The sequence below is a fragment of the Phyllostomus hastatus genome, unplaced genomic scaffold (assembly GCF_019186645.2).
Source record: "Phyllostomus hastatus isolate PE091 unplaced genomic scaffold, TTU_PhHast_1.1 phas_scaffold_755, whole genome shotgun sequence".
Classification (NCBI taxonomy): Eukaryota; Metazoa; Chordata; class Mammalia; order Chiroptera; family Phyllostomidae; genus Phyllostomus; species Phyllostomus hastatus.
This window is the reverse complement of record NW_025334039.1, coordinates 10,951,313-10,978,902: the sequence shown is the minus strand read 5'-3', so window position 1 is coordinate 10,978,902 and position 27,590 is coordinate 10,951,313. Positions and strand designations below refer to the sequence as shown.

Sequence of the window (27,590 nt, the reverse complement as noted above, 5' to 3'; positions counted from 1 at the left end):
AAGTTTTGGGGGTATGTATGAAATTTTATGTATGTGGCAGATCGTTAGAGTAACAGCCCCCAAATCGCATGCTCATGCCCTTGAGTCCTACTCTCCCAAATTGACCTTGACTCGCTTTGCCCAACAAGAACAGCAGAAGCTCAAAAAGTCCTGGCATTTTGGGGCTTCCCCTCTGGTAGGTGGGGAAGCCAGGCAAGCCTGCTGGGGAGGTAGGTACAGTGCCTCCAACTCTCTTGCGGTTACTCAGTGGGAAAGAGAGAGAAAAACGAAGTCCATCACATTTTCTAAAGATACTTTTTCACTGGTAACATTTATTGGCTACATCTCTGAGAAACCTGATTAACGGCAGTTAGAATAGCCTTTCCCTAAAGAGTTGTTAAACTTTGTTTTAGAAATCTGAGAATGCAGTGACAACATAAGACAATTGAGTTTATTCCATATTTACCTTGACATTCTCTTGAAGGCATGTGATGTCAGTTACTATGTGAGTGGTCTAAAAAATCTCAAAGACAAAGGGCCCCTAAGGACCATAGGGGCCTGTGGGACCCAGCACTCCCTAAATTGGAGTGAAAACCAGCCATCAGACAGGTGGGTTTACTAGCTCAGCTGCAGCTCACAGGTAAGAATGAATCAACTTCATTTGTGTGTGTGTGTGTTTACATTTCAGCAAGGAACACCATGGAGAACATCTTTTTTGCAAACAAGTTCCTCAGCATATTTTTTGTTCACTGAATTGCTGTGGGCAGTGGTTTTGACTCCTGCCCCCACCTTTCCTGCAGACAGGTTGCAATCTAGGGTGAAAACTCTCTTGGGCAATATACTGTTGCACGCAGTTTGGCTGTACTCAGGTATGCAATCTGGCAAGTGTGTCTGCCCTTTCCTGAACCAGCTGCAGTTTTTGGACACATGGTTCCAGACTCCTGAACTGGGGAAGCTTTGCACCCATTTGCACAGATGGGCACCAAGTCACAGATCTGGGAAGATGAGAGGTCCTCTGATTCATCTTTCATCTGGAAAATTACACTGAAGCCTTTCCAGAAAGGCCCTTTAAAACTTAATTTTGAGGGGGAAAAACCCAGATTGGGTAATACATCCCAGGGCCCCATCTGGTCTTTGTCAATGGGGTCTCATTTTAATGGTTACCATGCCAGCAAGGGGTTGGACCCGATCATCAGATTCCTTGTCTGTGAAATGAGCAGGCTTAACGCAGTGTTATTACAAGAACATGAATCAAGAAGGAGACTTGATGTGGGGTGGTGAGGATGCAATACCATACACAGATGATGTATCACAGAATTGTATACCAGAAATCTGTGTAACTTTATTAACCAATGTCACCCCAATAATCCAATAAAAAAGAAACAATGTGAATCATGAACTAACACATAGTAAGGTAGTGATAATACTAACCTCCAACTCCAGTTTAAGCATCTGAGTCCTTGTTTGGATATGTGTAGTGATAACTGATAAATATGAAACACACAGTTCAATAAGCGCCACTCCAATAGCAATCATTCATTAATTTCTTTACACAAACCTCCTGTTGACCTATTGACTATTCTTTACTATGATTCAATTTAATAGAAGAAAGAGAAACTTAAAGACAAATTATGGTTTTTAAAAGGGTTATTTGTGAAGGCATATTGAGGAACATTTTTTATAGTGCAATATCATAGTACACTGAGCCAAAGTTAACTAGTGGAGAGCTTGCCAAAGCAAAAAAAAAAAAATTTTACCAAAGTCTAATTCTGGGGGGGAAAGAATGCCGTCAGTCTGTTTCAGGATTTGAGTTGATCTACTGTTAAGAGTAAAAGACCCATGCAGTGTGGCTGCTCTTCTCACCCTTAAGAGTTAGTGGCCTTTGGATAGCATTAAAGAAAGAAAACTCCTACCCTCTGAAAACACCTGCTGGCTAGACCTTGGACCAGATCGATAAGAACATAGCACTAGATTTAACAACTGTAATGCTGCCTCGAGTCTAACCAAGGTAGGTGTTAGAAGAACTGAATTGTATAATGAATTGATCTACCGAAAAAAAGTTCTCAGGTCTCTGCTTCTGCATGACACAGCTTGCTGTTAAACTAAGTAGCATCTGATCTACAATTCCATGACAAAGCCCTTTAAAGATCCCCAGACTCTGGGATGATGCTGGATTTCCTGTGTAGAGATTCCAGTGAAAAGGCCGTTGGAGAAACAGGTCTTGATTCAGGGATATGCTCCATTCTGTATTTTTCGATATATGGTGAAGCTACTTCCCAAACCTGAGAAACAAGGACAAAACCGAAATGTTGACAACATTGTTTTCGCATGCCATTAGGCATCAGCCTCACCGGAAGCCCAAACATTGTCTACACCTGACCAGACACAGAACATCTGTTTGCTTGCCTTTATTACAAGGCATCTAACACACAATCCGTGTCGATTAATCTTTGAGTACATTCAAAGCTTTTAACATACAAAGTCCAAAACTTCTCTAAAGTTACCATGAAGGTTTTCTTTCAGTGGCTTACTCTTCTGGAGCCAAACAAGCCAATAAACAAAACCCGGAGAAGTCAGTGTGGACAGAATGAAGAAAGTTGCTCGGGGATCTGACCATGTGTTTTCTAAAGTGAGTCTTGGGTCATAAAAAGTGATGGATTTCTTCTTTTGTTCTATTTCCCTGCCACGTGGGCTCCGCCCCTCAGACTTGTTACTCAAAGTGGCCCTTGGACCAGCAGCCCCTGGGACACGGCAGAATGTCAGCCCCACCCCAGACCTGCTGACCCCGAGCATTTAATATAACGAAGTCTCCAGAAGGTTCACATGCACATTTCAGCGTAGGAAGCACTGCCTCCGACCCTCGTGTGGTTTTTACCCCCACCCGCCAACCTGTTCTCAGTCAAGCACAACATCTCAAGTTAAGTCCTGTTCTTGGTTTACAGCTGCTTTTTACCTGGTTGCCCCTGACAGCCGAGGAGACTTCTTTGCCTATTCTCTGGAATCGCCTTACATGATGTATTCTTTCAAAAACTAACCTCTTTGGAAAGGTATCTGCACCCCCACATTCTTTGCCACTATTTACAACAGCCAAAGCATGAAAGCAAGCTAAGTGTCCATTGATGAATGTATAGAGAAACCAAGAAAATGTGATATATATACACATGTATGAATATTATTCAGCTTTTTAAGAAAAAGGAAATCTAGCCATTTGTGAAAGTATGGATGGACATTGAAGGCATTATGCTAAGTGAAATAAGTCCAAGACAAATACTGGCTTATCTTACTTATGTGTGAATCTAAAATAAAATAAAATAAAATACACCAAACTCACAGATACAGAGAACAGACTGATGGTTGCTAGAGGGGGGAAGTAGAGGGAAGTGAAATGGGTCAAGTAGTGAAAAGGTACAAACTTCCACTTATAATATAAATGAGCATGGGACACAGTGCACAACACAGCGACTATAGCTAATAATGCCGCATTGTACATTTGAGAGTTGCTAAGGGAGCAGATCTTAAAAGTTCTCATAGCAAGAAAAAATAATTTGCAACAATGTATGGTGATGGATGTTAACTACACTTGCCATGATCATTTTGCAATATATACAAATACTGAATAATTACCTTGCCCACCTGAAACTAATATAGTGTTTTGTGCCAATTGTATTTCAATTTAAAAAAAAAAAGGCTAACCTCTCACACACTCTGCACTGGCACCAAAGTTGGCAGCAGGCGAGGGGCTCTGCTCAGAGGGTGCAGGGCACACTTGAAAATGGCAGGTGTGAAGGTCAAAGGGAAAAACTGTTCCCCAAGAGCAGAGCAATGATTTCAGGGGAAATCAAGCAACTCTGGGGAACATGATACCCACAAATTAGTAAAAATGACTTCAAGAGCTTTAAAATATAGACTTAAAATGAGTCAGCATGCTAGGCAATTGTCTCTCTCAGACAAGCCTGTAGTCGGTGTGGCTGGGGGAAATCAGCCGTAAAGGGAACCTGTGCCACCCAGGGTGATGGGCAGGACGCACCAGAGCACTAGGCAGCCCCATGGCCCTTTAAGCAAAACCTTGGGACTTTGTTTTCTCCTCTGATCTATGCAGGCGTGGGACCAGGTGGTGGTGGTGGTGGATGCATTATAGAAAGAGAAAGTGCTTTTGAATGAAAAAGTACATTTTTGGTGAAGGGGATCCACAAAACTTTCATTTTCTCCCCATGCATACTTGTTCCAAAATCCATTTAAAATGTATTTCTGCCTCCAATCCTCAGGTATTCAATGTTTGGGTATTCAACATGGGACACCTAAGATAGCTTTTAGTGGTGGCCTTGCAAATTGCCCAAGTACCTTTTTGTTCGTTTCCAAGAAATAGCTAGAAAACAGAAGAATGAGACAATGCATCTCCAAGACCCACTCCACTTTACTTTCCCATCTGACCCCAAACAAAGAAATCAGCCAAGTAGGCCGCTTGCCTTTTGCTCTACAAGCAGCCTGTGCACTGCCTCGATGTCCGGAGCCATGAATCGATCTTTTATCCAGGGCCTGCAGAGAAGGCAAGTCAAATCGTCAGGCGAGCAGCAATAGGGCCAGGGTTCCCAGTTCTGAAATGGCGTCACATCCCGGGGCCTGTGTGACTTCACCTTACAACAGAGCGCACCAGGTCGTAGACCTTCTCCAGGGGAGTGGTGGTCTTCAGGGGGCGCAGGAACTCGATGCCCTGGCAGGCTGCCAGGAGCTCGATGGCCAGCACTGAAACGAGACGGGGGAGGGGCGGCTGGTTAAGGCCTGACCTCGGCTGGAGGGCTGCGAACCACACGGACGTGGACGGTGAGAAGCGGGAAAAATCCAGGGAAATGTCTTGCTTTTCCCTTTCTCACCTCATTCAATCGAGATGGAAAAATCTGTAAATTTCCACATGTTTTTAGCCTTGCTCATCCCTTTAGCCTGAAACACCTGCACACAGAACCTCATCCAAGGATCGCGGAAGCCGGGAAGGAATGAGCGGACCCGTCTTGGGTTGCCCTGGGCCTGATCTGCAGGGTGGGGCCAAGGTAGGTTCTCCGTGTTCGGGTGGAAACTGGCACAGTGATTCATAGATAATAACATGAGAGTAAACTCTGTGTTTCACATGTTCACAACTGTAAACCGACTTTACCCCCACTTTGCATAACGTCCCTTTCGAGCCTTCCAGCTCGAAGGCTCGCACGTCCCCTAAAATGGGAATTCTGGAAATCGGTACTTGAATGTCTTGTGCCATCATCTCAATGCAGGTCAGAGCAATTTGCTTTATGCCCACACCTCTTCCCTTACAAAGCGAATCTTGCACCTCGCCACCCAATCAGCTGGCCCTACTTGTTGTTCAGGTCTTATTCCTTCAGACACAGTTACGTTCTCCTTGAACTCTGTTATTTACTCAGAATTTTGGTAAGTGCTGCTAAGAGTGGCCACGTTGTTGTCCAATGTCTGCTTCTCTGGCTAGACTCTGATTTCCCAGCGGGCAGAGAGAACGACCGTCTCATTCACTGTTTAATCCAGGCAGAACTACTCTCTCTCTGCACCCCTTATGCAGTGAGGAATCACTGGGTGCTATAATGAGCAAGTACTCATCTTGTTACTTCATATCCGGCACTACTGGATTCCAAGATTTGTGGGTATTTGTTTAATACTGGAATCAAAGCAAACTTAAGTAACAATGAACAAGCTTGAAATTCAAACTGCCAATTCTGGTTTTCTTTTGAATTGCACCTGTTATCAATGTATAGATGTAGGGAACCGGTTTGTTTGAAAATGATGAATGTGACTCAGCCATATATCGAAAGCAGATAGGAGCGAAGTGGTGGGCAGGAGCCAGACCCTCAAACCCGTTTCCCCATGGGAACCAGGCCCAGAAAATGCATCCAGACTGTTTTTGCTTGCTCTTGCTAAAAGTCCCTCGCCCTGGTCTGAAACAGTAGATGTTTATTGCCTATCTTCAAGGTAATTTCCAAAGCCTGTGTGAATTTTCCCAAGGATGGAACATAATCAGCTTGCCATCTTTGTCTTCTGCATTTGTTATTTTCGTTGCCTTGATTGTATCTAAAATGTAGACAACAACATTCTGTGTATAGATAATAAGACCCAGGAGAAACAATAAAAGCCTGTCCAGGCAAGGGTGGGGTGCTCTCCCCTTGAGAGAAGCAGCCATAGGACTCTCATCTTAAGACAGTACGTGTACCATCCCCCTTTCTCCACAGGACTGCTATAATCTGTGTGCATTTGTTTTTGTCTTCAGTTACAACATGCAGACTCTGCTGGCTGGAGTCCGCAACATACAGAACTACATCAGATGAGCTAGGCCTATACTTTGGACCTATACTTTGGACCTATATTGCCCACTTTAATGTCCTGTGAACATTTGAACACCAAATCTGTGCCAGACACCATTCTAGGTATTTTAGGTCCATGTAGGGATGTGAGCATGTTCGCCAAGATCCCGGCCCTCATGGAGCTTACAGTCTACTGGGAGAGACAAGCTAGCCTAAGTCCCTATGTCAGGAGTGCTAAGTGCTATTAGGAAAACAAGGGGGGTACAGAACAGTGGGCACTATGCTGGCCGGGGCGAACAGGGAGGGCGTCTGTGGTGAAACCTGGAGTGAGGAAGTGAACCACGGGAAGCCCTGGGGGAACAGTGTTGCAGGCAGAGGGACCAGAGGGGACTCAGGTGCTGAGGGAGGGATGGGTCCTTGGCAGGAACAAGAACAACACTGTGGTTCCAGGGTAGAGAAGGGGATGGAGAGAGGTGGCGGTGCGAGCCAGAAGCCAGATCTTGCCCCACATGATCCTTGTAGGCTAAGGAAGGGCGTTGGAACTTGTTTTGAACAGTAAGAAGTAATCGGCAAATTTTCAGCAGGACATGGCACGGTCAAATTATGGTGTGAGGAGCTCACCCTGGTTATTGTACCTGGTGACTGTAGAAGAACAGTAGTGAAAACAAGGAGACCAAGCAAAAGAAGATGACAGGCTTGATTTGGTGTCTTCTGCAGGTCAGGCTGGTTGGCTGAAGAACTGGATAAGAGATCTGAGAACTGATAAGCGTGACTTGGGCCGGAGCAGCAAGTTTAAGGGGAATAAACATCTTGAGAATGAACATTAAGAATACGCTGTGGCTGACAGATGACAAGAAGGGTTGGCGACGCTGTGGAGAAATCAGAGCTCCCACACCCTGGGGATAGGCATGCAACACGGCACAGCCCCTTCTGCGGCTGTCCTCACAAAGGTGCACCTAAAGTTACTGCATGACCTAGCAACTCCACTCTAGACAAACCAAAACACAGGTCTGCACAGAAACTTTTACATAAATGTCCATAGCAGCATTAGTCATTCTGGCCAAAGGGTGGACAGAACCCAAATGTCCCTCAGCTGACAAGTGGATAAACAAAATGTGATGTATCTGTACAATGGAGTATTATTTGGCCAGAAAAATGAATGAGGTTCTGACACATGCTACGACATATGTGAAGCTTGAACATATTATGCTAAGTGAAGCCCATCACAAAACCCGCCCCACACACGTGATATGATTCCACCTATATGAAATGCCCAGAATGGGCAAATCAGTACAGAGAGAGAGCATATTAATTTGTCCAGGCCTGGGAGGAAGGCAGATGGGAGAAGGAAAATGGGAAGGTGCTAACTAAAGGGTACACGGTTCCTTTTTGGGGTGATAAAAATGTCCTAAAACTGATCGTGGTGGTGGTTGTGCACCTCTGCGAATACACTAAAGGCCACCAAGTTGTACTTTTTAAACGGGTGAATCTCATGGTGGGTGAATTACGTCTCAGTGCAGCCGTTACCAAAAATATATGTCATGAAAAGGAAGACTTAATTTGATCACATTTATCTTAAAATAGTGATATTCTTTTGTCAGCCAACTGCCTTTTATACAGTTGCAAAAACTTAGGAACTTAGAAAGTAAGTCTAAAGGAAGGCTATTTCCCTTTAAAAAACAAAACAAGAGGTCGTGAAGAAGGCGGGGAGACGTGGCCCTAACCCAGGCTCCACTGTGAAGTGTCTTTGCCAAAACGGTTGGACCTAAAGCTTGTCAGGCCTTGAGAGCCCACTGCAGGGTACAGCAAACGCACGGGATGGAGAACAAGGTAGGAGTACCACGACAAGGAAGCAGCAGGTAAGTTCAGGATACCGGTTTCTATCAGAAAACTGACCTAGTTTTTAACTAGCCAACGGAATGAAGGCAGGAGAAAAGGCGGGGGATGGGACTATTCTAGAGGAAAAGCAGCTTAAAACCCTGACTGGCAATTTAAACTGTGGGCCTCAATTCCTGATTTGAACAAACCCACTGTCAAGATACCAAGTGAACTGGGAGAATTTAAAATATGTACTTGATGGTGATACCAAGACTCGGTGGCCGTGATGATGGCATTCTGGTGGATAAGCAAACATTGATATTTAAGAGGTAAAGCGTTAAAGGCAGAAAATAATGTAACAGGGATTTGTTAGAAAATAATTTGAGGAAAGTATAAGAAAAAATGAAGTAAATGTGCTAACTGTGGAGTCACAGTGTAAATGAGGTTCATGGCACTAATCTCCCCACTTTGAGATTTTTGGAAAGTCTTGTTTTTAAAAATAAAATAACGGGCAGATGCACCAGCTTAGCCAGCAAGGGTGGTTCTTAATCTTCAGCAAATGTGAGAATCAGCTGGAGGGCTTGTTATACCCAACTTCTGCTCCCTCCCTAGAGTTTCTCATTTGCAAGTCTGGGGAGGGGCTTGAGAATCCGCCCCTCTAACAAGAGCCCCGAGGATGCTGGTGCTGATGCTGCCCATGGGGACCCCACTTTGAGGACCACTGGTGAAGTCGTTTACCGGTGAAGCCTGCCATCCCAACCTGGCTGGGGTTACCTTGCTCCACGTGCTCGATGACCCTGAGGGCCTTCCTGGCTGCCCATCCTCCCATGGAGACGTGGTCCTCCGTGGCAGCGCTGGTGGAGAGGGAGTCCACGGACGAGGGGTGGCACAGCGCCTTGTTCTCGGAAACTGCAAGAGGCCAGGGCGTGTTAAGTGTGTTCCTGCAGAAAGGACTGCCAAAGTGACACACGCTGTCCCAAAGTGCTCCGTGGCATGGAGGGCCTTCTCCAGGAGCTCTTGGTGGTTGTCCAAGCACCAGATGCTCCAAAGTTACTTTGGAAAAGGACATAGGATGTTCTCCCACACACACAAAGTGAGAAGAACTCTAAAGCTATAGTGAGTTCTAAGAACCAATGGAAATCATCATATTACAAAGCCACATTGAAAACATTGGAAGCACTTAGCATGCCAGGGAGACAAAGAAAAAAAGACATGTGGTCCTTTCCAGGTCCTCGAGAACAACCTGACTGCTTGTGTCACCAGCGGAGGTGACATTGGAATTCAAGTGTGGCATTTGGGCACGGAGGCTGGATCCACAGACCTTGGGCAAGAAGATTTGATGGTTCACACTGTTCAACAGTGACATAAGTGAATGGTCTGAGTTTAATCAAGGGCTTGAAGGCTGCCAGAGATATCTTCGGGCGGTGACAGGTTCCTAGAGAGGACCGCAGAGTGATGTCTCTCACACTTTCTAGGGCACACGCATCACTGGATCTTATTAAAATGCCAGTGTGAGTTTGGGGTGGAGCCTGAGATTCTGCTGTTCTAACAAACTCCCCAGTGACAGCTGTGCTCCTGGTCTGTGGCCCACACCTGAAGTAGCAAGGACCTGGATTAGAGAGTTCCTTCTTTCCAGCGTCAGAAGCCAGGAAAGGTCAAGCTCAGAGAGCCTTGTCCCCTCTTTCTGTGGCATTGAGAGTGGCTGTGAGTGAAGCATCCACAGTTTTCCACGTTATAAGGGAGTGATTTTCAACCAGCGCATCGCAAGACTTTTTAAAACATGCAGTACCTGACTAAGTAGTCAGGGGCATTGACCTCTTTCCCCTTAGACTGTCAAATAAAAAAATGACAACATTGAACACAACAATAGCTGTCCAGTGTGAATGAATCAAAATTATACCCTTTTTTTTTTTTTTTGGTCAGGCCAACAAAAAATAATATATATTTTTGGTTGCCACAGAATTTTAGTAATTAGTTTATGTGTGCCATGAGATGAAAAAGGTTGAACATCACTGCTCTAAGGGATCCTATCTGGACTAATCTAGATTTAATAGGGGTGATCCACTCATGCTGGTTTGCCCAGGATGTCAGCACTGCAACCCAGGTCCTGGGGCCCTGAACCCGCTCCCTGGGTCAGCAGGCTGTGATGAGGCTTATTCAGAAACATAATATACAAATGGCTAAAAAAAGAAGAAAAATGACAGTTTCGTTATAATGAAAGCAAACGGGACAACTTCGATAGGCAGCTTGGGGAGCTAACCCCATTCAAACGGGGCTTTCTGAAGTCCGTAATGTTCTCTAGAAATCAGTGACCTCTCCCCACACAATGTTAATGTGAGAACTTGTTACCCTTTGAAAGGGTAGTTTTAATGAGCAGGTAAGTGAACAAATAGAAGACACTAGACAGAGGAGAAGATGACGTCAGTGGCCCTTTGTTGGTTATTTTTGTTGAGTTTTAGTGTGAGGTTTAAGCGAGGAAGGAATTAGGAGTAATAGTAAGAGCAACTATACTTGTTTACCACCAGGCATAATTCTAAGGCTTTTCCTGCATTACTTCGCTTCCTACTCAACAGCCCCACTAGGGAAGTTTATCATGCCACTCTACAGAGGAGTAAACTGAGAGTCAACAGGACTGAGACTCATTCCATGTCACACTGAAAATGGCAGGGCCAGGATTCGAACACGGACTCTGTGCTCTTAATGAACCACCACGCTATCCTGCCTCCGGGTAGGTTAGCCAGACAGAAACACAGAATGCTCAGTTAAATCTGAATTTCAGATTAAAAAATAAGTTTTAGTAGAAGCCTGTCCTAAAGAATTCAAATTTAATTGCATATCCTGCATTTCTATTGTTCAATTTGGCTACCTCATTTTAGGATTAAGTATCGATGAAAACGAGATCCTTATTAACTGAAAGGAAAGCACGGATTCAGGCGCCAACATGCCTGGGCTTGAATTTTCTGCCTCTCACTAGATGTGCAATATTGGGTACAACACTACTTCTCAGATCTCCAGGTATTCGTCTGGAACGTGGAGGTAAAAATAGTTTGTGCCTCACAATATTGTTGTGATGACCGAGTGAGTGAACACAGGTGAAGTCCTTAGCACTTCGTTTGTGCCAGGTGCCGTTCTGATGAGTCACTGATCTCTCCCTTTCAGTGCTGGCCCAGAAATCTGTGTTGGAGCTCAGTATTCACAGAGGGCCTCCTGTTTGTTATAAGCGTTGTTGCATGTTGGGACCACATTTTCAGGGGTCAGTGTATCTAATGAAATGTCTCCAAAGTCCAATTATTCAGGTCAGTGCAAATTTCAGATGACCTTTTTGATCATTTTCAAATTGAGATTGGGGAAAAGCTACAAAGATCAAGTTCGTATGTGATGTCAAATTGCTTCCTACAGAGAAACTATGGAAGCCGTATGGTTTACCATTGCACTAATGTATTTTTTATGTTTCAGTCTAATATTGTTTAGGTTTTGTTTTAATTGTTTTCTATAAAATATTAAAGAGACAACCTGCTGCTTTTGTATTAAGAGAGGTAGGATGCAAATGCAGGTGTTGAAACAGGTAGATCTCATTTAAAGACAACATTTGATATTTTCAGGTAAAATGGAGAGGCCCTTCACCGGGCAGGCTTGCGTTCTGGGAAGCGGGCAGTGTGCTTACCGAGGGCTGCGGCTGTGCAGTGGGCTATCATGAATCCAGAGTTCAGACCGCCTTCAGCCACCAGGAAGGCGGGCAGCTCGCTGAGGGAGGGGTTACAGAGCCTTTCAATTCTTCTTTCGCTGATCGCGGCAAGTTCGTGGACACCAATGGCCAAGTAGTCCAGGGCCTGAAAGAGGGTCTCAGTTCAGTTGGCCTGTATTTGGAATACGCTTTCAGGGGCAGCAGCAATTCTAAAAAGCTTACTTTGGCTGGGTATTCACCGTGGAAGTTTCCTCCAGAAATAGTCTCTCCCCGGCTGGCAAAGACCATCTTTCAAAACAGGTTAAGGCTTGAAAGTAACACTGGCTGATCACTCCAAGTGTGATGCTTTCCCCAACTGCTGATTTCTAGCATTGAGGTGGCAGCCCTTGCAAAATGTGAGGTGGAGAGAAGAAGAGTTTTTCCACAAGCAGTTGTCGACATAAAGGGGCAAACACACAAAACAAACCAACATAACCTTGAAGGAGGATCATAAATGCACAATTCGGGGCCAGAGAAACACAAGGCGTGAAAGGCTGTTTTCTCTTGAGATTTGAGATTCTCAAGCACTATAACTGTACTAATCAGGTGGTTACTACTTGCCCTCAAGAAATTTATAACCTGAAACTAAGAGCAGAGACCAGGACACTAGTTTAAAAGCAAGTTGTATTTCTTCAGTGGGCGCTGTGAGCTTGCGCTCCACGGAAGAACCTGCTGAATGGAAGGCTTTGCTGATGACCAGCCACCACATTGTCTGGAACAGTCAATTCTGGGAAAACTTTCAGACAAACCTGTCTACTCAGTGATTCCGTGCCAACGTTCACAGCAAATGGCGGCCAATGATCGTCGTAAACCCGTTTAGGTCAGAGGTAGCTTTGGACTCACTGAATATTGGTATTCTCAGGGCCTATTTCACCCCATCATGCACTTTACTTAAACCAACAGACAAAGGCAGTGACAGACCCTTCTTTCAGGTTCCAAAAAGCCAATTATTACCTACTGAACTAAAGAATATTCACTACCACCCTGACTGGTGTGGCTCAGTTGGTTAGGTGACATCCTTCAAAGCAAAAGGTCAACAGTTCGATTCCTGGTCAGGGCACGTGGCTGGGTTGTGAGTTCGGATCCCAGTCAGGGCACGCACAAGAGGCCATTGATTCTCTCTCACATCACGATTCCTCTCCCTCTCTCTCTCCTTCCCTTCTCCTCTCTCTAAAAAATAGTAAATAACTAGAATTAAAAAATGAATAAAAAGGTTTTAAAGGATATAATCGCTTCTCAGCCTTTTGGCTAAGATAAAGTGTAGTATCTGTTCTTATCAGTTTCAAGAATATTCACTACCTGTTGACTAGAAACTCATTCTGTGTGAGAAAGGTGAAGAGCTGGAGATGCATGTATTACATCATCTTAGTCAAGTTTGGAGTTACCCTTTTCTGTACCTTATAGCTGAGAGCATATTAGGCCCCATTCTTGCTCTTGTCCATGAACCCACCCCACCCACAGGTCTTGGTTCTCTGGATCCTTATTGCAAGTGATCTCTGCATCAGTTTGGAGTTTGAGCATGTTCTACTGTTCTCTAGCTCCAAATCTGTTGGCTATTAAATTATAGCAATTAGAAGTTAACTCCCATAATGCCCAGCAACTAGGTGATAGGTGCTCTTTATCCACGATAGAAAAGTTAGAAAAATATTCTTTTGGGTAACACCAGTATTGCAGGAGAGCTCCCAAAGATCAGTTTATTGGAAATTTATCAGCAATTACAAATCTTTAATTGAGGAAGTAGAGGACTTTTGGCTGAGATTTTTGTTGAAGCAAGTGGTGGGTTGGGGGGGGATTTAGTAGGGAATTATTTCTTCCCCCATTTCCAGTAATTTAATGTTTTTTAAAACTCTCTAAGATACCCTTTCAAGCCTAAATTATGTAAGCGTAAAATGGATACTTCCACTCTACAGGATAGACAGACAAGACCAGACCACACGGAGTTCAGGAAATCTATTCCATTTGGAAGGTGGGACGGTGTAGAGGTGGGCTAGTGAGTTGAGGATTATCTAGTGTGGGTTTGACCGAACTGTGACGCAATCCGAGAGGATGTAAACCGCACACCCCGCAGGGAGCTCGTCAGAGAAGCCACGCAGAACAGGTCTTGTGAGAAACCTCGCACCGCGGCTGGGGACCTGTCTGCAGCTCGTTCAGCACCGTCTCCAGTGTTAAAAATGTAGGAGAGGAAAAACAGATCCCTCAGGGGCTGGTGGTCTTCATAGGCAGTGTTGTCTCTGTGAAGACTTTGCCAGTGTGACCCCTGGCTGATCACACCAGCTTCTGGGGGAGCGGAGCCATCACAGAGCACTCCACAGCGGAGAGAAGACGGCTCTGAGGCAGCCACACCAGGAAAGAAAGTAGAGTCCCATCCTTGAGAAAGGGAAGGGTTCTTACTCTTCTCTGTGCAAACATGGAGAAACATTGATTTGCTTGATGTCCACGTCGGAAATTAAAATTCCGGTGTGCAAAGCTGTAACTTTTTGAACAACACTTTGGTCAGTGTTAAAAAGTGGCTCTCTGTTTAATGCTAGAACCAGGAAGGCTTGCATAAGTACCACCTGCCCTGGGTCTCCACAATCACACCTGCGACGCAGGTCTTCATCCTTCTACCAACAACCTCAGCCATGGGTTTTAGGGCAAATGTCTTCATGAAATGTCTCGGCTGATGCTGAAATCCCTCCTTTAATCTTTAATGGGTCAGTTTTGAAGGCACGGCATGTGAGACTCCGAACCCGAGATTAGGTCCACAAGCCTACCTCTGCCACTTTCCAGCTCTGATCTAGAGACAGCCACCTACCTTCCGAGACTCAGCTACTCAGTTTATGAAGCGGAGTGACAGAGAAGAGAAGCTACACAAAACGGTCACTTCAGATCTCAAAATCACCAGCTGAAATTCTGTAACTACAGTTTAGTAAACCGTCAAAAGATACAGGGTTATCTGTTGCGCTGTTTAGTTCTGTGGTGATCACGTTCTTCACAAACGCTATGGTGTCATTCGCCACACCGTGCACCTAAAACATAAGATTAAGGGAGTTAATACGTGGAAGGCACTGCCAATGGTGCCTGTCACATAGAGGTGATATTCTTATTAGAATAGAAAGAATGTTGGAAAGTGGGATTCGTTCTTACGCTGGAGCGAATTGGGCAGTTCTTCCCTGTGGATGTTTATGATCCAGCCAGCTACACTAGAACGTGCCGAGCACAAGGAAGTGTGAGTATTTACACTAGGGAGGACTCTTCATTACATGGTAGACTGGAATTTGGCACACGCTGACATACAGGGTGGGTAAAAGCAGGTTTACAGTTGTGAGTAGGAAAAACACAGTTTATTTTTGTATTATTCTTTCTTAAGTACTTATTTCCCATAAGAACAACTGTAAGGCCACTCTTGCCCCACCCTGTATTGTCTCATTCTTGAGAAGCATGTTAATCTCTCAGTCAACTAATCACCACGCCAACCTGAGTCATCTGCATTTATTATTTAAAGTTAGGCTTCACAGATTCAATTTATGATGATTTGTATCTGCCTCTTAAGGGCAGATAAGGTAGAGTAGGATGGGCACTTGAATTTTGATGAAGCCTTCCTGTGAACAGCCCTGGCAGGCTGGCTCTAGTTCTGTCTAAGGGTGAGACCCAGTAAAATTCCACCAACAGATCGAGATGATGTTATTACTCAGAATTTTAAGAAGTGAGGGCATTAAGCCAACACAGCAAGTCGTCTGTTGGAATTCCCTACAAGGTTGAGCACAGCAATTCGAAAGGAAAACACCAGCCTGTCACATGGAATAGAAACTTGACAATAATTGGACAAAAAGAAGTATGATCCACATAACTTTTAATAGAGGCAGTAAAGAAATTTGGACTCTAATAGACCATTACATGATTTTCTAATACCTTCCTCTTTTTCTATCCTGCCCACTGCCCTCCTCCCCTCCACCCTCGGAACTGGGAGAGAGAAAAGAAACTTTTTGTTTGTTGGTTTACCTGTGGACAGCAGCGCAAGGTGTACGCATCCTGCACACGGTCACAGAACCTGTGGCTTTCTGTGGAAGCGGTGGAGGGGAGGGCAGGAAAAATGTTATCAATTCTCTTCCACATAACCCAAACCCAGATAAGTTCACTCACGTAAAAATGTACCGACCTGCTATTTCTGATGGATGGTGATCCGAGTCCAAGAGTGACCGAAACCGAAAAGCAACTTCAATTTGCCCAGGGTGAGGGCGAACAGCATGGATGTCTAGAATTGATGAAGGGGCAAAGTCTGAGCAACTCACATTAGAACACAATATCGTGGGCGGCTCCGGACCATCATGCAGTCCTGGGGTCCTTATCCACCACTCGGGATTAGAAACTTAACTCCAAAACAAGATATTCCTTATTGTCTTTATTCTTTCTACTTTAAATATCCAAGTGCAAATTATGTGTTGAGAATTCAGCTACTGGGAATTCAACTCAAGACACTGAGCTACCCTAAAAAGAGTTAGACTCATAATGGAAGGGAGTTCTATAGTAGCCTGATATACTCAGTTATTTTTAGACAGTTTTTCTGTCCTATGTACTAGTAGAGAGTCTTTCAAACTCGCTACTTTCTAGGTAAGCTATCACCTCTAAAGCTCCCCCCTCCCTCAGTTTTCTAATGGCAACCAGCCTGAGTCCTACTATAGTTCTAAAACCCTGCAAACAGATTCCTAAAATTACACATAGTTTAGAAAGAGTCAGACCCAGGTGATCGGAGGCAGGTCACTTAACTCTCAGGGTCAGTGTCTGTCTGTAAAACATGGTCATTTCAAGGGTCGAGTGTGGCGGAATCTAGATAAAGCTGGAGAAGTGTTGGGTATGCCACAGGCTCTTGGGTTTCCTCCTTCTTCCCTACCACCCACCCCACCTCTCCCGTGTCTAAAGGCCTAGACCAGCCCACCCCACCAGCTCTGGCAGAATGAACAGCAGCCAAACAGGAGAACCGTGCTGACCAGTATCGAAGGCTTTGGTGGTTCCCTTCAGCACCTCAAGGGTCAAGGCCGCCACTATGTCAGCCTGCCGCGCAATAGCACTGGCTCTCTCCACAGCTTCGCAGCCCAAGGAGGTGATCATCTGTGTCCCGTTGATGAGCGCCAGACCCTTTGGGGCAGGGGAGAGAAGGTTCCTACTGTTTCTTTGTAACAAACCTGTGTGCAAGTTGATTTTGTACCATTTGCTTTTATAGGCGGGAAGTTGGCCAGTCAACTAAAAGATGTTTTTTTTTTCCACGTTTTCTGAAGTGTAGGGCAGTAATGTTTATTGAAGCACTTGAGGACTAAGTGCCATCCTATGTGAAATCATTACTATACATCTATAAAATCACTATAAATCAAACAGCTGTTAAGTACTCCCATTCTCAAGGCAGCAGAACAGCTCCAGTATAGAAGGCATATAAAATCTTTACCTCTTAATTATGTCACATTTCTTCTTTAACTTCTCATCATTATAGACAAGATACCCTGAAACATTTCTGGCCCCAGACTCTTGGCTTACAGCATCCTCATGGTTGCTGGCTTAGAGCATCTCTTGGGGATCCCTAGAAATTCTGATTTAAAGTTTAAGTTCTTAGGTAAGAGAACCCCTAGGCACTTATGACATGAAGAATCTTTAAATACTCATAGAGCAGTTGTTTCTTTAGTGGCCAATTTTAACAAACATGTAAGCCATGTTTATTTAAAGAAGTCAGTGAGACTGACATTAAGAATGAAAATAGTGCATAAATAGAGACTTGCTGACATGAACAAATTTTCCTTGGGTCTCCTTACCTCTTTTGGTTTCAGAACAATTGGTTTCAGTCCATGGGCTTCCAGGACCTAAAGAATGGTTTTAAGAAATTAAAATGGGCAACAAATGAAATACTAGCTTATTACTAATTTCCTGAGGAATCCAATGAAAGATCTTTAAGCTGAAAGATCTGTCTTATAAAAGATTAGACCTACTTCTTAGATGGATTAGCTCTGCTTGTCACCTCTGGTCTATTCTCTAGTTCTGTTCTTTAGTCTAAAAAGAGATGTAACTTTCAAATGATTTTTATACTTAAATCAGGGGCCCTGGTGTCTACAGAATCACCCTTGAGTTCTGGTTTCTAGGTCCTGTGTGTTCAGTGTCCACTTTAGTGATTTGTGCCACTTCCTGAGCACATACACACACCTGTACTGCAGAAGGACGGGGCTTCTGACAGTCTGCACATTCCCTGCCTGGGGAGCTTAACCCCCAAAGTCCTCCTATGCATCTCAACACTGGCAGAACCTCAAAGTAGGGCTTCTCGCTTGTGTGGCATATGTGTGAGCACCAACGAAAGGAAGATTGTTGGCCTAATGGAAACAAAATCCTGAGGGGAGATGGGCCAAATAATCTCTCTCTGAGATAAAAGAAGTAAATACCATCAATGAGTGAAGGTCCCTCCAGGGAAGGAGGAAGACAGAGCCAGCATCGCTTCCTATGTTGATTTCTCAGGCTTATTACAGTACCTATGACACGTCTAACTCTGCTCGGAGTGTTGGGCGGGGTTAGGGTAGGAAAAATGGAGACAGGCAAGATCAAGGGTCACTACAGTGCAGAATGGTAAGTGTTCCAGGAGGTGAGAAGTGGGTACAAGATGCTAGGAGAACACAGAGGAGGAGCAAAGGTGACTTGGGGGTGGGGAAAAGAACCAGAGGAGCAGAGAGGGGAGTTTCCCAGAGTGCTAGTCAGACAGAGATGCAGCAGTGAGTGGGGAAGGGGAGAAGGACCCGTGCTGCTCTCTCTGCCCAGGATGCAGCACACTCCAGCTGCAAGGAACCTCTGGCTTTTGTGATGGAGAGCCCTGGCGAGTAGGGGGGACAGGGTAACACGACAAACAAGAGTCTTGTAGGTCACATGAAGTTTACGCTTTCTCCCAAGGAAATGGGAAGCATTGTAGGTTTTAGACAGGGTGTGCTCAGCTTTGCCGTGTGAAGGTGTTTGGGGGAACACTGCACACAGAGAGACAATCAAGATGAGTCCACAGGGAACCTGTATCCCCACAGGGATTATCTGTTTCCCTAGCTTCTCCCTCCCCTTTGGTTCTCAACACTTTGCTTACTGTTAGGGGACCTCCCAACAATAGATCAGAGATGGCACTTTAAATAATTCTTCAGGCTGCTCTTGTGGAATTTGGAGATGTATGAAGAAACCAGTAAAGCTTTATCAAAAATAAGCCTTTCTAATTAGCCTCCAGGGTGGGAGCTTGTGGGGAAATGGGACCTTCTTTCCAGAGGCCACAGAGTAAGTGCTATAATCCACAGCTCAGTACCTGTGAGACCAGCAACTAAGTCAACTTGTGACACTACACGACCTCCTGAATAGGCCCCGGAAGTGTTTTAGGTGCAAAAGAAATTCTTGGCATCAACACTGGCAGCTGGACCTTTGCATCAAGGAGATTGCCAAGTCCAGAGGCTGACAGTTGGGTATGGGAGCTAACAGCCTTGCCTAGTTTGACTTCTCAGCTCCAGTTTTCTCATCTATAAATTAGGGATAACTGTGGCCCCATCACGGGGCTGCTGTAAGGACTAAATGATATAGAGCATGCCATACACACAGTGTCCAGTCCAGGAAAACTCCTACAGATGGACATTGTTGTTCAAGTCTTACGTATTTAGCGTCAGCCCAGCCGCTCTTTGGAGACCACATCTTCCCTTCTCCAATCAGCCCAAGAGCAAGATGAGAGAGTGGAGCCAGGTCTCCGCTGGCACCGACGGTTCCTTTCTCGGGAACGTAGGACAGGCAGGAGGCTGGGAGGGAAACGACACCAGTTACTCCAGGAGAACTTCATTCTGGCCAACCTCACTTTGCCAGTGAGACCCGCCTCCCCCTTGTAGGGTCTACTACCCTCTTCTGGTACAAATAACCTGGGTAAAGACAGTTTCTCAAGAACAGCTAATAATACTTAAGGGACCTGGGTGAGGTGCTACAGAAAGAGGTAAGGAGAAGGGAGAAAAAAGGCAGGAAGGAATTAAAAAGGGAGGGAAGAGAGTGAGGGAGAGCAGGGAGGAAAGAGGACCCTCCCTTCTCTTGCAGGTCACTGTCAGTATAGACTTTCGCCTAAGGATGACAGGCAGCATGGCAGGTTTTAGCCAGGACCTGCGCAGACTCACTGTGGGAAGCTAGCTGGGGTGGATGGTAGGTGGGGGGAACTGTGTACACAGAAGCAATCAAGGTCAGGCTGCACGGGAGAAAGGCAGTCGGGAACCTACATCCCCATAAAGATGATCTGTTAACGTCTTCTTCCTCCTCGGACCTCGGCTCCTTCTCTTACTGTTCCTGTGCATGTTCTAATCTGACCTAGAGATTTCTAGAATTCTAGCTATGTATCTGAAAGATGTAATAAAAAACTAGCTGGGTCATTATAGCCTTGTTTTTAAGAACAAAAATCTAAAGTGATCTAAATAAGGCATTAAGAGATCTCCCTCTGACTGAAAGTTGTGTGTGGCCATTACAACCTATCAGAGAATGTTTGGAAATGTTGACTTTAGAAAAGTAGTATAAAGTGTGCCAGGAAGATAAGGTTCCCCCAGCTGTGGATGGTTTTCTGTGGGGGTGAAGTCTTAGGCAACTCAGTCTCTTCTTATTACCACCTTGCCACCGCTTGTGAACGGACTGTACTGTTCTGTAGGAAATTCCCAATAAGTTACCAGAAAAAGAGGCTTCGTTTTTCTAAGTAAACTCGGACTCCTAATAGCAGCGTTTTTGCAAACTGCTAAATAACGTCAATGGGATAAAGCAGTGCCACCCCCAGGCCAGCTTCCAGATCAGAGTTCACTCTGGGGAATTCTCAGAACTCTAGGGCCCCAGGAATACCTTAGACTTACCCATAAAGCATGCAGAGGGGGGTCACTGCCAAATTTGTACTAGCTGGGATTGTAAGGCAGACCAGGAAGGGGGTAGAAATAGGCATTGAAAGCACAGCCCTGTATACTATCAATTGTTTGTTCAAATTGCTATTCACTGATGGGCACATCACATATAGGCTCCCTGTGTCCATAGCCTGGGAGCTCTGGCACGCGTTTCTATCTGTGACTGCCCAGCCCTGCTTTTCCTCCCGTTCCTTCACCTCAAAGGGTCCCCAGGACTCTGCTGACCTGGAATGTTTATCTGTATCTATGAAAATGGACAACAGTCTCTCAAAGCATTTCAAACCTTGTCTCCGTATTTGAATTGTCCTATCCCAGGAAGTAAGCTCCAAAGAGTTTGAACTGCAAGCAAGTTATGGGGGGATTTCAGTTATTCAAGCCTGGAGAGCATACTTGGGGAGCATTAAGATTTCAGATTCCCAGGCACCAACCAGAACAACCGAATCAGTCTCTGGGCCTGACATCCAGGAGCCATGGCGTTCCCTGATGATGTGATGCTACTTCTATAACCACCCTTGAGCACCGCTGAATCGAAGTTCTCCCCACCCCTGAATGTAAGGCCCGACTCTCAGACTGGTTCCAGTCTTAAAGATGCCAAATACAAAGTGAAGAATGGTGGAGAGTGGGTTGAGGTACATGCGAGAAAATGTGTGGGCCACACTCCCCCCACCTCGCTACCCTCCTTCTTGCCAAGCCCTTTCTCCATCCATCTCCATTATCTTGTGTCTTCCTGTCTCGTCCAATTTCTCACCATCCCGTCAATCAAGTCTACCTTAAGGGACGTGCCCAGCCTCAATGGAGGGCCAGTTGGGGACCCATTGCATTACCGTTAAATGCTTCGATAACTTGTTTGAGTGTCTCCAGGGAAATACCACTGTATCCTTTGGCTAAGACATTGATCCTCAATGCCAAGAGCATCCGACATCTCTCAGGGCTTAGTGGTTTTCCAACACCTACAGAACAATTGAAAAACAAAATCTTTCCCACCTCCTGGCTGTCTTCATCTCTCAAATTTTTCTTCACTTCTTTTTTTTTTCCTAAGACAGCTATTGGAAAACCCTACTAATTACCAATGGGTATTACAAGACCACACAAAGCTTGTGTTATATTTATGTTGGGCAGTGCTGATCTAGGCAATGAAAATAAGTAAGGGTTAATGAAATATTCCCAACAGGCTGAACACAAGCAGCGTAGCAACAGAAAACCTGGTAGGAACAAGTTCTGCGGTCATGTCCACGGCAAACAAGACACTGCATTCTGAAAGCCTTGGTAATGACCGTCTCTTCACTCCTGACTCAGATGGTTGGACTGCTCTCCTTCCTGACTGCCTTGCTGCTTCAAGTCTCATCTTCCAGACAAAGGTGAAACTCCAGTTTTGCCTTCTCAGTTTCCCTTCTTGGAACCCTTCAGTGAGCCCCCCATTCTCCACCCGACACCCTTAGAGTAGCGTGCAGACTCCTCAGCAAATGTTGCCTCTCATTCTTACAGGAGCCAATTCTTGACAGACGGTCTGACCTCAACTCATCCGAATCAACTCATTCCCTGAGTTTCAGCTTTAATTTTGCTCTCAATCCCGTCCCTCCACCGAGCCCCTTCCTTTTTGTGAGATTCAGCTAGAAGGTGGTCTTGTCTGATGCGTTCTGCTTTCCTCCTCCCCCAAAGCACCCGGCCTTGGAAGGCACTAGCTCTGCACGGCTCTTACGGGATGTGTCACACTTTGTTCCACCAATCAGACAAGATCTAGGAGGCACGCAGCATTTGCAATGATTTACCTGAAGAATGGGAACGTACTAGGTTGAACTGGAGCTCCCTGAAAGAGAAAGGGAAAAAACCCTCTTAGATAACCTCCTGGTGAAGACGTGCCCTCTTCTGGGGAAGTGAAGGGAGAGACAGTTCAGTCTTTGGAGGAACAGAGTGAGGCAGTGTGAGCCAATGAAAGAAACCAGTAGGCCTGTGTTTTCAATGCCAGCTCATGTGCAAGTTAACCCGAGACTCATCCCCCTCATCTGTAAACTGGGGCAAATGTTATTTCCTTTGCTGAAAGGAATCTGAAAAATGGGCATAGCTGGCATGTGAATGTGGGTGTCTTTGGTGGGGAGAGCAGGTATCAAACTTACTCTAGCTTATTGATAGGAATGACAGTTCTGGCAAACTTCCCAAAGCCTGTAGTAATGCCGTAAACAACTGGAATAAAAAACAACAACAACAGAAAACAGACATTATCCAATTAGGGCCAGTGTTTTTAAGGCCATATTTTTAAGTCTGTAAAAATAAATGTATGACACAAAGGGGAAAAGGTACCAGTTCTTTCTTTTATGATGCTGTCGATGACTTCCCTGGATTTCTGCACCTTCTTTTCAGCAGTTGGGGTGAGCTAGGAAAACATGGGTCAGAGCTGAGCACATGGAAGGTTTCCACAGGTAGCAGAAAAGGTCAGAGGATGCCCCGCCCTTCCCCATACCTTTATTTTGTAGCGTCCCTTGCCCAGGTTGACCAGATCCTCCGTGGTCAGGCTGTCCCCATCCAGGGCAATGTACTGCACAAAGGAGGGGAGCTCCGTGAATCCCAACAGCTTAGTTGCTCGAATGAGGGCCACTAAGTAGGGAAGCCTCAAGCAGAACGAAAGTCTGACACTTCAGAAATTTTATTGCTGCTACTTAATATACTAATTTAGAAGACAGCTCACTGAAGAGGAGGCTGAGTAAGGAATGTTAGAAACGGAAAAGCATAACGCCTGTCCCTACTACCCACAGTGGGACAAAGTCCTGTCCCATGCATGGGATAGCGTTTACTCATAAATTCTGCTCACTCTCCTTAAATGAGGGGGACTTCATTTTCCTAGCAAAGAGAGAGTGGCTCGAAGCTTACCTTTTCAGGCTCTCGGTATTTGCTGTAGCTGAAGCCAGGTAAAGGAAAATACGGGGGAGTGTGGAAGAGCCCCAGCCCCACCCCTGGCAGGAGCCTGCAGAGCAGGCCAGGGTGCCTGCAGGAAAGGATACAGGTAAACTCCTTCCGGTTGCGATGGAATGAAGTCGGGAGACATGGCATCCCCTTCGATGACTGAAACAAGAATGCGAGAATGACCCCTTACTGACCACAACGGAGAGCCACTTTGGGCCTGGCTGGTAAACCAAGGAAGGTCTCTTCAATTGCCTTTGAAGTCTATCAAAATGGCTGCTTTGAAACGACTTCAGACACTTTCAAGTGCTCTTAGCATCTTTACAAGGAAGGACAGTGAACAACAGAGATATAGGCGGACCCAGGTTTAAATGAAAGTTCAAGATCTAACCCCCACCTCTATGCCCATCCCAGCTTTATTTTGATTTACAAATCTGATCTCCTCTATGCCACTGGCCTCTTCATCTGGTAAGTGTTTTGAAGGGCAAGAAGATCTTCGTCTTTAAATCCATGAAAATAATTATATAAGCCCTGGATATATCAGTGGATTGAGCACTGGACTGCGAACCAAAGGGTCACCGGTTCAATTCCCAGTCAGGGCACATGCCTGGGTTGCAGGCCAGGTCTCCAATAGGGGGTGTGCTAGAGGCAAACACACATTGATGTTTCTCCCCCTCTCTTTCTCCCCCTCTTTCCTGTCTAAAAAAAATAATTACATAAGACATAGTAATTCAATAATTGCAAAGGGATTCAAACCCACAGATCTGATCTTTGCTTCTTACCAATGGCCTGACTCCCTTTGGGAGTCTGTTGCCCTGTTTTAAAATGGGGACTAGAAGCCCCCTGTATCACAGGGGTAAGTGGGGACCTAAGGCACACGGAGGCCTAGCAGCGTCTGCAGACAGTTTCCCTGGCACTGGGGATGACGTTGGGACCTCCCCGCCAGGGACGTGAGCACTAAGCCGCATCCTGCGGCGTCAGCTAGCGCTGCTCCCCTCCTGCCACTCACCCACTTCCACGAAATCATTGTCCTCCAGCGCCACGTCGAGTGGGTCCTCATTGTCCAGCAGGCCCAGGCCCTTGCAGCGGCGCACAAGAAAGCGCACGTCGTCCACGGAGGCGAAGCCACCATTGTCTGGCTTGTTCTTTATGTACCTTCGCACGGCCTCGCGGCCCAGCCAGCCCACCGTGAGCTGCGCGTCCCCGCAGGGCACAGCCAGCCATTCCCCGCGCACGTGCACCGTGTACCTGGGCATGGTTCCAGCTGCTCCTGCAGGCTGATGAGGCCACAGCAGCCAGGCTCCTCTGCAGGTGACAGTTACCAGGAGCACAGAGTTTTATCTAGCAGAAACTAAAGAGGTGTGGTGAGTGGGGAGGGTGAGGATGGACTTTAAATAGGCCACCGCCCTTGCCTTTACTCATTCAAGTGTTGGGCAAATATTTATTAAGGGCCTACAGTATCCCTTTGGGATTTTACAGCTGAGCTGGGGGCCAGAGAGGGGGATGCAGGCAGGCCAGCCCCCTGTGACCCTGCCATGCAGCCCTGTTGGCAGAAAGGCCTGGGGGTCCTAGCACCTGCTGGCAGCAGCTGCCGGCCCTTTTCCTCAGGGCTCTCGATTTCTCCCCTCCGCATTCCTGTCTGCATTGTCTGCCATTACGGGCAGCTTACAAACACCCTGTTCCTGTCTTTATCGGGAATTACTCAACTGTACAATACACCCTGCTGGCCAACTGCAACACTGGGGAGTGTGGCAACCCTCACTTATTTGTTGATTCCACAAACATGTGTTAAGCAACTACTCTGCCACCGCCCAGGTTTTCTGAGGCTGCCCCCCCCGCAGAGGGAGACTGCAGAGGCCAGAGATCATGCTCACAACTAAAGCTCACCGTCTGGACGAAAGGGCCACCATGGCTTAAAGGTTAACAGCTCAGACAGCTGTGCGTGGGACTCCAGCTCCACTGCTTATTAGCCTGCAGCAAGTAAGTTCTGCAATAGCCTCCGTTTCCTCCTCGGAAGGCAAAAGGAATAAATGCCTCCCTACAGTATTTGCCGTGACGACCTGGGATCAAACCCTGGCTCTGCCTTTAACTAGCTGTGCAATCTCTAGCAAGTCGTTTGACCTCTCTGGGCCTCAAGTTCTTCATCTATAAAATGGGGATAATGATGGTACCTATTGCAAAGGGCTGTTGAGAAGATTGCGTTCAGATATGCAAAGCCCTTGAAGCAGCACCTGGTACCCTGGAAATGCTATAGAAATGTTTGTGGTTATTACGTGAACTTTCATACTCTATGTACCTGTCCTGCTGTATATACGTTCTTTCATTTTTGTACATGAATATCCCTAACCCAATGAAGGTTCTTCAACACAGATAACTGCTCCCTACACCCAATTCATTACCGCAGACTTTTAAGGAAGTCTGAAGAGCGGGAAAAAGGATGGGAGGTGGGCACCAGTCTCGCAGCGGGCACACAGTTTAGCAGCAGTCCAGTAATGAGCCAGTCTCTAGAGGTTTGATGAACACAACAGAAAGATCCTAAAAGGTCTGTCCCCATGGAAACAGATTTCTTCTGGGACTAGAGACACAGTCGCTCCCAGAAAACAGGCATGTCCAGCATCTCTTTCCCTGACAGCTTCTGGGGATGGGTACACATAAAGGGGTAACCACGCCTTAAGCCTTATGGAAACTTGCACCCCCCAAATCCTGACCACACCCTGGAATTTGTCATCACCTGAATTCGATCCACATACATCTTACATTCCAATACTCACCTTCTAACAGTAACCGTGTAGCCTTCAGTGCCCCCCCCACCCCCACACCATTACTTGGGTCACCTCTGCCCTGAGGCCTGACCTCTGGTCAGTGCCTTTTCCTTCCTCCTCCCATCTGCTTCCTCAGCGCTTTCCCAGGACACTGGCTCCCTAGCTGCTCCCCTGGACCACTTTCTTCAGCTCTTTGAAATGCCTTTGGAACACTACACCTATGCCTAAGGTGAAACCGGAGCCCTGGGTCACCACACAAACCGTCATCTGTGTTCATCCAGATGGAGGGCTCTGCTCCAGAAAGTCCTGTGAAGGTATGGACCACGGCACTGCCCCTCTCCTTGCTCCCCATCCCCCCATTTTCCAAAACATTCACCCACTCTGAGGCAGGAGACAGCATAGGAAGAACTTGGAGACTGCAATACTGTCACAGGCCAGCATTTAGCACCCTGGTTGCCAGGAAATGCCTTTTACCAATCAGGTAGAATAAATAGTAAACTGAGGCAGGGAGGAGGAAGGAGACAAGTCTCACAAGCTAACTCAGCAGTCCTGAGCCTGGTCTGATAATATTGCCAGGTGTTCCAACATCACAAGAGACACTATATTAGCAAGAAAGAAGGGCAGTCCTTGAAATTCTATGTAGCATTTCCACTATCTGGGAAATAAAGCCTTGAAACTGCTTTCCTCCTAAGGCCTGAATGTGGGAGAGGGTCCCCGGGTTCCCAAAGAGCGAGCCCATAAAACAACTTTGGTTAATTGCCTACCTCTGGTTACTATCTGTTTTACCATGGAGTCCCTGATACTTATAAAAAGAGCCCATAAATAACTTTGGAAAGTGCCCCAATTTTAATTAACTGCCTCCTGTCAAGTATTTGTTTTACAACAAGATGAACAAATAGGGTCTGGAGCAAGACAAGGATTTGGGCCAACAGACCCGCACACATACCTAAGTTTGGGTAGTCACATTCCCCCAGGAAAGCTGGCAGTGCATGTACCTGTTAATCAGCATGTAACTTTTTCCCCTCCTATCCCACCAACTATATAAGTCCTGAGAACAAAGGACTCACTCTGTCTCCGGGGCTCAGGGGGCTCTTGGCTCTAGGGCCACAGGGCCTCTGGCCACCTGGCTCCAGGCTACCCAGGGGCTTGCCACCCTGGTCTTCAGCTGCTCTTGCTTTTGCTGCCCTGCTTTGCCCTGAAACTTTGTCTTTCACCTCCTACTCTA

At 46.0% G+C, this 27,590-nt stretch overlaps 1 protein-coding gene, 1 non-coding gene and 1 pseudogene across 2 annotated transcripts; 1 reads left to right on the top strand and 2 right to left on the bottom strand.

Moving 5' to 3' along the window:
- Nucleotides 1–1,301: 1,301 nt before the first annotated feature.
- On the bottom strand, nt 1,302–25,242 carry HAL (histidine ammonia-lyase). The gene is made up of 20 exons (XM_045826512.1): nt 24,613–25,242; nt 23,705–23,765; nt 23,574–23,601; nt 23,167–23,241; nt 23,007–23,079; nt 22,823–22,889; nt 22,478–22,515; nt 21,533–21,658; nt 19,447–19,586; nt 17,601–17,648; nt 16,788–16,935; nt 15,959–16,054; nt 15,802–15,860; nt 14,748–14,828; nt 12,004–12,069; nt 11,761–11,926; nt 8,871–9,005; nt 4,614–4,722; nt 4,446–4,515; nt 1,302–2,261 (listed from the first exon to the last, which is right to left on the bottom strand). Exons 1-20 carry the CDS (start codon nt 24,857–24,859, stop codon nt 2,121–2,123), a joined length of 1,974 nt encoding a protein of 657 aa, XP_045682468.1. The 5' UTR covers nt 24,860–25,242; the 3' UTR covers nt 1,302–2,120.
- LOC123810747 lies at nt 13,049–13,222 on the top strand (annotated as a pseudogene).
- Nucleotides 21,865–21,984, bottom strand: LOC123810761. Its single transcript, XR_006784313.1, has one exon. It is a non-coding gene; the product is annotated as a small nucleolar RNA SNORA32 (small nucleolar RNA).
- Nucleotides 25,243–27,590: the final 2,348 nt, after the last annotated feature.

Bases quoted from the DNA above. Each gene is read 5' to 3' on its own strand.
- HAL (XM_045826512.1), bottom strand. From the start codon at position 24,859: ATGCCCAGGTACACGGTGCACGTGCGCGGGGAATGGCTGGCTGTGCCC. The intron at 23,080-23,166 runs GTATGGGGAAGG...ATGTTTTCCTAG, and splicing joins AGGGACGCTACAAAATAAAG to CTCACCCCAACTGCTGAAAA. The intron at 21,659-22,477 runs GTAAATCATTGC...ATTGTTCTGTAG, and splicing joins AGTACGTTCCCATTCTTCAG to GTGTTGGAAAACCACTAAGC.